This window comes from Phymastichus coffea, unplaced genomic scaffold, assembly GCF_024137745.1.
Source record: "Phymastichus coffea isolate CEN01 unplaced genomic scaffold, Cenicafe_Pcof_1.1 PCOF00131, whole genome shotgun sequence".
Classification (NCBI taxonomy): Eukaryota; Metazoa; Arthropoda; class Insecta; order Hymenoptera; family Eulophidae; genus Phymastichus; species Phymastichus coffea.
The window spans coordinates 234,190-246,158 of NW_026706942.1; the positions used below are offsets into that span (position 1 = coordinate 234,190).

At 30.0% G+C, this 11,969-nt stretch overlaps 3 protein-coding genes across 9 annotated transcripts; 2 read left to right on the forward strand and 1 right to left on the reverse strand.

Moving 5' to 3' along the window:
- Positions 1–696: 696 nt before the first annotated feature.
- LOC131671636 (peroxiredoxin-5, mitochondrial) lies at positions 697–2,505 on the forward strand. 2 transcript variants are annotated; one of them, XM_058948219.1, is made up of 5 exons: positions 697–1,046; positions 1,166–1,482; positions 1,755–1,889; positions 1,980–2,111; positions 2,186–2,505. In XM_058948219.1, the coding sequence occupies exons 2-5, from the start codon at positions 1,384–1,386 to the stop codon at positions 2,372–2,374; spliced, it is 555 nt and encodes a 184-aa protein (XP_058804202.1). In that variant the 5' UTR covers positions 697–1,046; positions 1,166–1,383; the 3' UTR covers positions 2,375–2,505. The 2 variants fall into 2 exon arrangements, with proteins under 2 accessions (XP_058804202.1, XP_058804201.1); XM_058948218.1 differs by having other exon boundaries at positions 697–1,482.
- A 706-nt stretch (positions 2,506–3,211) lies between these two features.
- Positions 3,212–6,552, forward strand: LOC131671637 (N-acetyltransferase ESCO2-like). 4 transcript variants are annotated; one of them, XM_058948222.1, is made up of 7 exons: positions 3,212–3,337; positions 3,522–3,638; positions 3,699–5,241; positions 5,324–5,537; positions 5,605–5,778; positions 5,858–6,063; positions 6,141–6,552. In XM_058948222.1, the coding sequence occupies exons 2-7, from the start codon at positions 3,530–3,532 to the stop codon at positions 6,259–6,261; spliced, it is 2,367 nt and encodes a 788-aa protein (XP_058804205.1). In that variant the 5' UTR covers positions 3,212–3,337; positions 3,522–3,529; the 3' UTR covers positions 6,262–6,552. The 4 variants fall into 4 exon arrangements, with proteins under 4 accessions (XP_058804205.1, XP_058804204.1, XP_058804203.1 ...); XM_058948221.1 differs by having other exon boundaries at positions 3,522–5,241; positions 5,605–5,809; positions 5,892–6,063; XM_058948220.1 differs by having other exon boundaries at positions 3,522–5,241.
- Positions 6,553–6,712: 160 nt separating this feature from the next.
- On the reverse strand, positions 6,713–10,966 carry LOC131671634 (probable ATP-dependent RNA helicase DDX43). 3 transcript variants are annotated; one of them, XM_058948216.1, is made up of 11 exons: positions 10,860–10,966; positions 9,579–9,966; positions 9,250–9,477; positions 8,942–9,163; positions 8,715–8,841; positions 8,482–8,647; positions 8,154–8,396; positions 7,934–8,081; positions 7,594–7,835; positions 7,350–7,512; positions 6,713–7,259 (listed from the first exon to the last, which is right to left on the reverse strand). In XM_058948216.1, the coding sequence occupies exons 2-11, from the start codon at positions 9,963–9,965 to the stop codon at positions 7,098–7,100; spliced, it is 2,088 nt and encodes a 695-aa protein (XP_058804199.1). In that variant the 5' UTR covers position 9,966; positions 10,860–10,966; the 3' UTR covers positions 6,713–7,097. The 3 variants fall into 3 exon arrangements, with proteins under 3 accessions (XP_058804199.1, XP_058804198.1, XP_058804197.1); XM_058948215.1 differs by having other exon boundaries at positions 10,746–10,940; XM_058948214.1 differs by lacking the exon at positions 10,860–10,966 and adding an exon at positions 10,299–10,379.
- Positions 10,967–11,969: the final 1,003 nt, after the last annotated feature.

Here is an 11,969-nt window from a genome sequence, read left to right on the forward strand (position 1 = left end):
GATTGTCGATAATTGTATCTGTATGGCGTTTAAATACTATTTCTACATACATAAACCTGCTTAATCATTAGTGAAAATTTGTTCTATTCAATCAAAATATTATTATAACTATCAGTTAAAGAATAAATATTATTTTTCACTATAGCGATACATGAATCTGAAAGATCAGTCGGTAATATAGATCTATTATTATTGTAATAGCCCCAGATAACCGAGTGGCAAGAGATGAGGCAGATGTTACCGGCCGTCGAGCCTCAATGATGAGTCCAGTCGGTAGCATCGGGACGAAACGCTTTCTACCTTTCCAACCTCTCTTGAGTGTGAGCCTGGCTACCTGATCACACTACGACCAATCTTTAAGGCCCTCGCCACATATACGCATACGCGCGCGTGCGAGGGCGTACAAACGCGTACAAATCGCTAAAAATTTTGATAGTGCCAACAACAGAAAGTTAATAATAACTATAATAAATAATAATAGAATAATAGTAACTTTCTGTTGTTGGCACTATCAAAATTTTTAGCGATTTGTACGCGTTTGTACGCCCTCGTACGCGCGCGTATGCGCATATGTGGCGAGGGCCTTACACGACACTCCTCGTATACACACATACAAATACCAATACATCTATATCTCAAATATATAACAGCTACAGCTACATAGCCCTTTTCAAAGGGTAGTTTTTCTTGTGTCTACTCGTTATCTTAAATATTCATTTCTTTATAACGGATAGTTATAATGATATTTTGATTGGATAGGAAAATTGTGCGTAATTTTTGCTAACGATTTAACACATTCATTTCTATAAAAACCGATGAAAAACGCTACGCAAATTCAATTTCTATTGATCTAGGAGTGTTCAATTTTTAGAATTTTTTTATTAACGAATAGTTAATTGCGCGAAATTATTAATGAGTTCTGTTATCTTTGCCAATCACGTGCAGTTTCTCTATAATTTTTCCAATTCTATTATTCATTTCCCGCTGAGTTCGTTTATCTCTAAGGCAAAGGCTTGCACAAGTAAGCATTGCGTCAATATTTTTATGTACGTGCTTATAAAGTTTTTTTACACACGCACACACACACATGAATGTGTGTGTGCGTTACTTTTGAGTAACCAAAAGCTCTAGCCTTGAATGAAAAATATTTTTATGTAATTTTTAGTAGATGTTGCGTAACGCCAATTTTATATGGATATATTATTGCAACGCATATATATGTATAGTCAGCTGTAAAGTTTCAAATCAGTGTAGTAGAAAAGGTTTGAAAAAAACTGCTACGAAATAAAGTAAAGTTCGCTAAACGATTGATTAAGGTTGTTGATTTTGATCGTCGTTGAATACCGGCTACTCAATTACGTATAGTAAAAGTAGGCAGATCAAATGAGCCCATTGAGTCGTAATATTTTATCATTTAGTCGCATAGTTCTCACTTGTTCAGCAAAAAACTTTCACGTTGCTTTACGGAACATGGTGATCGCAGTAAGTATCTTTTTCTACTGTTTGTAATTAACAATTACAACGATAAAAATAATTTTTAATTATGTTAATAAATATATAGTAGAGTGGTTTTATAAGATCTTTACAATTTGTAAAGTTATAAAATTCAAGAAAATGTACATTCTGTTACATTTTCCATTATAAAGTTGATATGATTAGAAAATAAAGATGTATTTTTCTTCAAAAAAAAAAAAACTCGCACATTGATTTTTTTGAAAGAAAGATTAAAAAGTAAATGCTAATTACTGCCATAGGTTGGAAGTAAACTACCTGCAGTGGACTTGTATGAAGATACTCCTGCCAATAAAATTAATCTTAATCAACTATCTGCTGGAAAAAAGATAATTGTTTTTGCTGTACCAGGTGCTTTTACTCCAGGATGTTCCAAAGTTAGTGTACTATTTTTATATAAATATTCCTTTGTGAATAAAACTATAATTATAATCTGTATCCACAATTAATAAAATATCTTGTTTTAGACACATTTACCAGGTTATATAGAAAGAGCAGATGAATTAAAATCTAAGGGATATAATGAAATTTGTTGCATTGGAGTTAATGACCCCTTTGTCATGGCAGCATGGGGAAAGAATCAAAATGCCCAAGGGAAAGTAATAGCTAATCATGGTATTGTTTTATTATTTATTTAAATTATATAATAAAAGTAAAAATCTTTCAATTTAAGGTTCGTATGTTGGCTGATCCTGCTGGAGTATTCACAGATGCATTAGGCCTTTTGGTTGATTTGGCTGTACTAGGTGGTAAACGTAGCAAAAGATATTCTATGATTGTGGAAGACAGTACAGTAAAAGAGCTTAATGTTGAACCAGATAATACTGGATTAAGCTGTTCTTTGGCAGACAAAATCAAATAATTCTATATCAAACATATTCCATTTTTACAATTATATAAATTTGTTTAATTTATGAATTTATTTTAAGCACAACTGTGAAAAATTGTTTTTTTAATAAAGTAGCATACAAGTTCTTCCAACATCTTAAAGCATTTTCAATGATATCCATAATACACTTTCATATTTTATAAATTAACAAAATTGGTTGATTATTTACACTCAATTAGATTTTACTTTAACTGCTATAATATATAATGGTTGAAATACAATTAATCATTAGAATGATATTTGTATTGTAATGAACTCTGAGGATAATAATGGAAGTTTTGAAATTTGAATATTTTTTAAATATTGTCACAGCAAATTAAATAACTGTGCCTTTTAATTCAATCAAATAAAATTTTTAGCAATTTTCTCAAGCATTTGATTTGTAATTATTGAATTTTAACTTTACATAAATTGTATTAGAAGAATTGATGATGCTGTAAATTTGCAGATTATAGTAAATGTTAAATTTTCTATTTCATTATTTTTTAATGTAAAATATTTAGTTTTCGTTTTATATAACTATAGTATACTTGGCTTTATTACTAGATATGTAGTTGATGCAACATTGAACGATTTTACTACATATCGTTGAACTGATTGTTTAATAAGCAATAGTTACGATAAAAATTTTCATTAATTTACTTATTTATCACTGCCTTTTAGTTTAAAGACGTAATGTCTCGAACACGTCCTTAAAATTGGAGGGAAAAGTTCTCTTAGTACGTGTACACTTTGAATGAAAGCATAGATGGCATGCATGTATATAGCCTGAAGAGCGCGAAAAAGTTGTTTACAGTTTATACAGATGTGCAGACTTAAAAGTTTCAAGCTACGTAACCGTACATGTGTAAGCACATTATTGTCACTGTTGAATAATATAAGCTCTGTAATTACATGAAAATTTCATAAGGAATATCGTAGTTACTAAGTTTTTACGTGAGTTATTGCTTTGAATTTTAATTATAAATATTCCTTGATTTTTTTATTTTAAAGCTTTCAAATAATGTAGCTATCTAGGTTATTTGCTTTTCTACAATTTATAAACTGTCACTTTAACGTGAACTCTTGCAAATTTCTAGTTAATAATCATTGTAAATAAGTGTTAAATTCTATGCTGTAGGATTTTTAATGGAGCAATCAATGTTATTAGCAACTAACCAAGAAGCAATGCACAATGAATGTCTTACTACTCCAAGTAGAGCTCAGAAACGCCTTTTTGTACCATCTAGCAACTCCAGTAAGAGGAGTTTATTTAACGAAAAAAAAGAAGTGAGAAATATAACAGAAAATATTTCAGATGCAGAATCTGATTTAGGACCAATGTCTCCTTTGGCTCTAACTGATCATAGCAGTTGTGATAGTTCACCTGGAAGACAATTTATATCTCCTCTAGCTACACCTGAAAAATCACCAACAATACCACTTTCTAATTGGGATTGTATGATACCAACTTCAACAAATAGTACCTCAAAAGAGCGTTTATCTCCTTTTAGTTTTCTTAAAAGGGTAACAAAATCAGCCAGATCTTCTCCTAGAAGGATATTATTGCTTTCACCAAAATCAAAATCATCTCATTCCAGTCAAGATATTCAAGCAAAAAGTACAATAACAAGTTCTAATTCAACAAATACTATTATGTCTGAAGAAATAGTTCCAGAAACACCTGGGAAAGAATCAGACTTTGATGATCAATTATCATATGTTGCTGAAACACCTCAAAAAGAAGACCACATAGAATCTAATCAAATTACACCCTTAGGATCAGTTTATAAAAATATTCCAATTCCCAGAATACATAGAAGGAAGTCTTTGAGCTCTTTAGAACCAAATAAGTGCATTTCTCCGGAAACTAAAAAATTAAATTTTATGAGACATTTAGAAGATTCACTAATCTTGACTACTGCTAAAGTAAAAAAGACTGAAGAATTGCCATTAATACCTAGAGCCAGAGCAGCATTATTTCAAGAAAATAAAAATATTTCTAAGCAAGATAAAGAATTTACTTTGAATACAAAATCTTTTTATGGATCTAATGACAAATCTAATAAATCTATTACAGTAGGATGGAAAGATTCACAGATTGACCTTAAAAGGAAAAAAAGTTTATCTTCTCATCATTTTACACAGAAAAAATCAATAAAAAGACACAGAAAAGGTGAAATTAATTGTGGTGTGCACCATGGCATTAGAAAACCAAAACTCAAACGTCAATCAATACAAACTGACTTACTTGACACTCAAAAGCAAATTGATAACTCCAATTTTTCTAATAACAAAAATAACGTAAAAGAAAATTGGAATCCTAAAATTAGAAATCAAAATGACACAAATGAAAAAAAATGTTTAGATGACAAGTCTAACAAAAAATTTTTCAAATCGAAATTCGAAAATAAATCAAATATTGCTACAAATAATATAATGAAATCTCGAAGTTTTATGAATCAAGAGGAAGTCGAACATATTAATAAAAAACTTAGATTGGATGGACCAAAATTTGATGCTTCAGATTTATTAATAGAAGAGCCTTCAATGCAAGAATCTTTAGAGCCAGATAAAGTTGATAATATTTTGAAAATTTTAGAAGATGATTGGGCAGATGATGATGAATATGATACTACTGCAACTGAATTTATAACAAAAAAAGCGTCTCCTAATAATTCAAATATAAGATTGAAAGACCTTACTATGTCTCCAGGTAGTGAGCTTAGTAATATGGCTTCTACCATGAATATTGATGATATTTCTTATCCTTTAAATATTACCAGTACATCGAGCAATGAAATATCAGTTCAAAAGTATTACCCATTATTTTCCAAAGGATATTCATCAAGTTTTAATGAGTATATATATATATATATATATATATACATACATACAAATATTTTTACTTCCACTATTTTCTCATGAATATTCATTTTTTAGTGAATACAATAACAAAAAACGCAAGCGATCAACTAATTGGCAATTATCTATGAAATGTAGCAATTCTGAAAACCAATATCAAATTGATGCTGGTCAAAAAAATTTTGGTGCTACACAATGTACCGAATGCAATATTGTATATCAAATTGGTGATCCTGATGATGAAAACGCTCACTTGAACTACCACAATAGTTTCAAAACTCTGAAATTTCAGGTTTGTCAATGACAACATTATTATATATTACTATTTCATAAAAGTAAAAATAAATATCTTTTTTAAGGGTTGGAAAAATGAAAGAGTAGTTTTTACAGATTTCTATACTTCCAGTCGAATTATTTTAGTAGAACCTAAAGATTCCAATTTGTATTGGAAGAAAGTAACAGAAATTTTGGAAATTGTTGATCGAGACTTAGGACTATCAGACATGAAGTTATCATTTTATAGAGATAAAAAGGTATTTCTTTGTTACTTTCAAGAATATCAAAGTTTGTAATCAGTTTAACTTAAATAAAATACTTTTTTACATTTTTTAGGTTTATTTGTATGTAAGAGATAAAATTATTTTAGGTGTTTTAGTTGCAGAATATATTAAAAGTGCATTTAAGATGATACCAGAACTGGTTGAGTTAAATTGTTGCACTTCAGAAACTACTCCAGTAAAGTGTGGTGTAAATGTTGTTTGGACAGCAATGAGTCATCGTCGACAAGGAATAGCTACTAAACTTGTTGACATGCTGAGGTAATTAAAATTTTTTTTAATAAAATTTGGCATACTTTCTATATTTCACAAACTGAATCTAGAATTAAATTTTGTAGGGTAAATTATTACTATGGTTATATAATGTCTATAGATGACATTGCTTTTTCTGCACCGACGCCATCAGGGAAATCATTTGCAGAAAAGTATACAAAAACTCGTAATTTTAAAGTATATTAATATTATTAAAATATATTTTTGTAGTTGTCAAATTATGATGCAAATTATTATTTTCAAGATCTCATTGATTGATTTTGTATCAATAACTTTAGTAAATTTTAAATCAATTATAGACAAATATAAAGCACAGAAACTTGTTTTACTATTTTACAATGCAACTTAAATTTCAATTGTAATTAATTGATTTTCATTTTATATAGCAACTGATTCTTAAATACTTAAGTTCAGAATAATACCTAGTTCTTTTTTCGTATTTATTTAGAGTGATTGAAAATATTTAACGTTTTGTAAATCTTGGCAGTGACAATAAATGATTGTTGTAATTGTTCCATACATTTTATTATTTTCTATATTTATTACATAACTATTCTTTTTTTTTATGTAAATATAATTTAACTTATTTTACTTATAGTCTAAAATATTTATGTTGAGTGTATGTTAGATTGTTTAGTTTTAGGTAAAATATAATATATGAAAAAAAAAATTAAACTGAGAAGAAAATTATAATCAAACATACACTCATATTTTTTATTTTATCACAGTTTTGCTAACATGATAATGGAATTTATTAGCAATTGCAATAAAAAAAAACAGTTCATATATTTTTGGAATGAAAAAACAAAAAACTTTAAGTTTGATAAGAATATTGAGTTATATTGTACTCTAAATAAAAATTCTAAACAAATTTGTTCTAATCATCAGGATAAAAATATGAATTATTTTTTATGAATATTTTGAAATGATATAACAATTGAAAACGCATTGATAGATTGAAAATAAAAATGAAATGAATGCAAATACATATTAAATAATAATAGTGACACACCAATATATCATTACCATCTCCTTCCACCACCACCCCCATAACGATCTCTGCCACTGTCTCTTCTACCTCCTTGCCTTCTTCCATCCCTATGATCATTGTCTCTTTCTTCAGATTTTTGTTTTAGCATGTTATTAAACCGCTTAGACATCTCGCAAAGTTCATCAGGAATTTCCTGTAATAAAAATGGTTAAATGACATTTAAAAATATATATATTTAAATAAAGTATTTTGGTAAGTATAGCGAATAAAAATTATAAAATACCTGTTCAGCTTCTTCCAAAATTTTTATAAGGTCTTCAGCAACACCCCAGTCTTTACGAGTCACGAGGCTTATACTTTCACCTGTTCGTCCTGCTCTCCCCGTCCTTCCAACACGATGTACATATTCTCCAATGTCTTTAGGAAAATCGTAATTAAACACATGCCTAGAAAACATTAAGAAATATTTTTTCTTTAATGAGTTGGAGGAATAATTTTAACAAATAATTAAAAAATGAGAATATTACGTTATATCTTCTATGTCTAGGCCTCGACTAGCAACATCTGTTGCCAGAAGTATGCGTACTTGTCCGGATTTAATATCCTCTAAAGCTTGTTCTCTATCTGATTGTTCTCGACCTCCATGAATGCTTTGATTTATAACTCCACGTAAAGCTAAATTACTACCCACATCATCAACCGTAGTTTTTTTTGCAAAAAATACAATAACTTTATCATCTGGCCCCATATTGTGTAAAAAATCAAGAAGCTGATAAAACAGAAAATAAATATTTTGAATAAACTTTTAGATCATAAATAAAATTACATTGTTCAAGTTTATAAATATAAGCATTATATGATAATAACCATATCTGTTTTCTCTTCTTCTGTAACTATATGAATTATTTGAGTTACACTATGTGTAGCTTTGAGATCCAAAGATCCAACACACACTGTCACAGGATTTTGCATGTATGTCTGTGCTAGTCGTCGAACTCCAGCTGGCCAGGTTGCACTGGAAATAATTATTCAATTTTAATAAGAACTTAAAAAATCGTAAATTAGTAAAATTATTTTATGTAAAAACCTAGTCATCACTGATTGTCTGTCAGGCCTAACATCCAAAAGTGTTTTCCGAATTTGTGGTTCAAAACCCATATCAAGCATTCGATCTGCTTCATCCAAAACTAAATATGAAACGCACTTAACATCTAAAACTCCTGTCTGAACAAGATCATTCAAGCGTCCTGGTGTAGCAATGACAATCTCTACTCCTTTAGAGACAATGTTCATTTGTTCCTTACGATTGCCACCCCCATACACACAGACACTAAAATTAATTTAAATGATAAAATCAAATCAACTTTGGATGTATAGCATTAATTATTTGCATAAATTCATATTCATATACTTACGCCTTTATTCCATGATAATCGTATTTATTTACTTCTTTTTCAATTTGTAAAGCTAACTCTCGTGTGGGAGCCATTACTAAAACTGATGGACCAGATCTTTTATCTCGTGGAATCTCTTGATTGTCAATGTGAATAAGAGCTGGTAGCAGGAAAGCAAGTGTTTTTCCTATAAAAAAATATCAAATGTAATTTTTCCAACTAATAGTCAATGATGTACCTAAATTGCACTATACCTGTTCCAGTTTGTGCTATGCCTATCATATCTTTACCAGAAAGTAAAATTGGCCACGCTTGACATTGTATAGGGCTAGGTTTTTGAAATCCTTGCTTTGCTATTTCCATTAGTATATCTGGATAAGGCTATAATTATATAAATATTAGTAAGAAAAGTTATGTAAATCACAACATTAATATAATAATAACGATCATTAATTCAGAAAAAAACATTACATCTACTTACTCTGAAAACTTGCTCAAATGTTTCTATTGGATTTGGAATTTTAAAATCATTAGGAGTTTTTGAATCTTTTACGTCAAAGGTGTGCTGAACTTTGATTTGATTATTTTCTTTCCGAATTTGCTCTACTTCTTCTTCTGATAAATTTGCTATTTTAGGATCTTCTTTATAAAAATCTTTTTTTATTGGCCCATATTGTGCCCACTTCTCTTGTTGAGCTTGTTCCTAAAAGCAAAACAACGTTTTGTATTAGATTTATAATTTAATTTATCAAAAAATTAATATTTAACAATTTCATAATAGTTACATACATATTCTAAAGCAGCTTGTGTCCAATTTATTTCCTTGTCTTCCTCAGAGGAATTGCCTTCACGCTTCTCTAAGCTTTCAGTTCTATCTGATAAATTTGTTGATGAATTATGCTCAGTTGGTAAATCAGCTAATAAAGCATCTATTAAGGCCTTAGCTTTATTTTGTGCATTTATAGGACCAGTTATAATAACAAGAGTACTATCACCATTTACACAGTCTTTCTCAATCTATCAAAGTTAACATTAAGATAAAATAAGATAAAATAAGATAAAATAATATAAAACATCTATAGAAACAAAGTAAGAAAATCAAATTGAAGTTCACTTACATTTATTCTTGCACTGCTTTGGTCTTGTAACTCTCGAATTTGACTACCTCCTCTACCAATTAATTTACCTAATTTACTGGTTTCTATAAAAACCGTACACTTTTCTTCTCTAGAATTAGGCAAGTGTCTAGAATTTTGATTTCTCCTATCATTACGGTTCTGATTAGAACCCCAATCTTGCGTGAATCCATGGTTTTGATTGTATCTACGATCTTGTTGAAATCCACGACTTTGATTGAAACCATGGTTATTCCTAGTTTGATGGTTGCGTTGTCCGGAACTAGGTTTATAACAATTATTATTGAAACCTACATTGGAATCACTTCCATTTTGTCCAACAGATTTTGGTCGATTCCAACCACTATCATTATCCCAATTTTCTTCCATTCTAAAAATACATGGATATCCTTAATCATACAACATTAATTTAATGAATACTGAATATATACTAAAGTTTTTGGTAATTATTTGACTTTCTTATTGAATCATTTATATAAATGATATATAAAGAATTGACGAAAATGTTTAATTAATTCAATGAAGAAATAGTACATTTCGATATTGGTGTGAGAAAATGATTCAAGTGGACTTTTGCGCTTGAGTAAAGTGAAGATGAAAAGGCCACGTGGGGGTGAAATCATTTTCTCGCGTCCGTGTATCGTGTTAAGAGATATTTGAAACACGCGTTTTTTCAAGCGCGTTCGTAGATCGAGTACTCACCCACAGAGTGAAGAAAAAAGTGACTGATTTAGGTTTTTATGTATAAAGTACATAAAACGTTTCTATTCATTTCCAAGAATTCTCAAAGCATATACATTCTTCGAAAAAAGAAAAGTGATACGGTGTGTAATACATATACAAAATGGTTTCTAAATTCAAGATTAATTTAGTTTTTTCTCTATTAGAAAGTTTATATCTTTATTACACTTTACACTTACGAATTTATATGTGAAAGAGAAAAAGAAAAGATATAAGTTTGCGTATAATATTTTATCTTAGTAAGACATAACAATAGAATGTTAACCTTTTTTGTTTACATTGAGACAAATTCCTCAAAGGTTAACTTACGTGTATAGATCGAGTCGAAAATTGAGTGACATACGCATTCTTTCAACGGCAAAATAAATTTTATATTTACGTCATAACCTATTGATACAATTTACTCACTTATAAATAATAATCGGACAGTGTCTCAAAGATGATTAATAAAACCGGTTATGAATTTTTTAGAAACTGTCAATATCATTTTAATTGAAGTTATGGGAAACCACGTGTACTGACTTGATAAGATATGGCGTTCCTTAATCCTTAATGTACAATCAGATCAAATGTCGTATATCCGTGTACAACGCCAGAGCTGAACTGAACGACCAACGGAACGATGCGTCGATGGACGCCTCACGCCACTACGCTACGCTACGGTTGTTTGTAGGTAGTTGTAGAGGCGCTAGTTGTATAATTTCGAGAAAGAGAAAGTGTGTATGTCGGAGCGCATCTCGCGATAAACACGTGTTTGACAGGACCGAACTTGTCAAACGAGAGAATTATAAAATAAGGAAAAGTGGTTGAACTCGAGAAGGGTCTCTAAAATGTAAATGTAGTAATGTTAACCAAAGCGCTGATCGATGTCTTATGATGTTCAAAAACTTGAACATCTTTGAACAAATCTAAGACTGATTTTATTGCACCTGCACATTTTTTTTGAGTAACTGCATATGTTATCAAGCTTTTTACAAGTCACCTCCTTCGGCTGTTTAGTTATTAATGTAATATAATTTTCAGGTCAGAAAACGTTCTTTTAATCAATACCTATATCTAGCTCTTTACTGTAGTTTCTGTCTCTTTATTGTTGACTCTCTATAAAGGAGATACTATGCAATTGCTTTTTAAACCCCCGACTGCCACCTTCCATGATGCATAACCACTGCATCGCAGATGCAAATGTAATATATATATAGTATATTTCTATATTCAACAAAATTATTAATAAGTTCAAATGAAGTGACGGTAGCGAGTCGCATGCGAGTAGACACGAAGTGTTCACAGGAATGCACATTATTAGTAAGATGGCGATTCTAGCCTAAGGTAAAAATCATACGTTTTTTTTTCTCCCTAACACATGTATGATATCGCTGCTTTTACAGCTAAATTGAAAGTTTTAATTACCATCTGTTATTTTTAAATAATAAATAGATGCTATTTGAGACATTTTTTTAGGGTAAAGATTTTATATTTGTTTGGGTATTTTCGTAAAAAGCCAAAATAGTTATGCGTCAGCAGAGTATCGAGTGCCATTACACCGGAGAAGAAAATATTTTCAGCGCGGAATAGTATAAGAGCCAAGGCATCGAGCGTAGCGAGCGCCGAGGCTTTTATATCTCGCGATGCAAA

Bases quoted from the DNA above. Each gene is read 5' to 3' on its own strand.
- LOC131671636 (XM_058948218.1), top strand. From the start codon at position 1,384: ATGAGCCCATTGAGTCGTAATATTTTATCATTTAGTCGCATAGTTCTC. The intron at 1,890-1,979 runs GTTAGTGTACTA...ATCTTGTTTTAG, and splicing joins TTACTCCAGGATGTTCCAAA to ACACATTTACCAGGTTATAT. The intron at 2,112-2,185 runs GTAATAGCTAAT...TTTCAATTTAAG, and splicing joins ATCAAAATGCCCAAGGGAAA to GTTCGTATGTTGGCTGATCC.
- LOC131671637 (XM_058948220.1), top strand. From the start codon at position 3,530: ATGGAGCAATCAATGTTATTAGCAACTAACCAAGAAGCAATGCACAAT. The intron at 5,779-5,857 runs GTATTTCTTTGT...TACATTTTTTAG, and splicing joins CATTTTATAGAGATAAAAAG to GTTTATTTGTATGTAAGAGA. The intron at 6,064-6,140 runs GTAATTAAAATT...TAAATTTTGTAG, and splicing joins AAACTTGTTGACATGCTGAG to GGTAAATTATTACTATGGTT.
- LOC131671634 (XM_058948214.1), bottom strand. From the start codon at position 10,351: ATGTACTTTATACATAAAAACCTAAATCAGTCACTTTTTTCTTCACTC. The intron at 8,648-8,714 runs GTATAGTGCAAT...ATTTTTTTATAG, and splicing joins CATAGCACAAACTGGAACAG to GAAAAACACTTGCTTTCCTG. The intron at 7,836-7,933 runs GTTATTATCATA...CTGTTTTATCAG, and splicing joins AAGAAGAGAAAACAGATATG to CTTCTTGATTTTTTACACAA.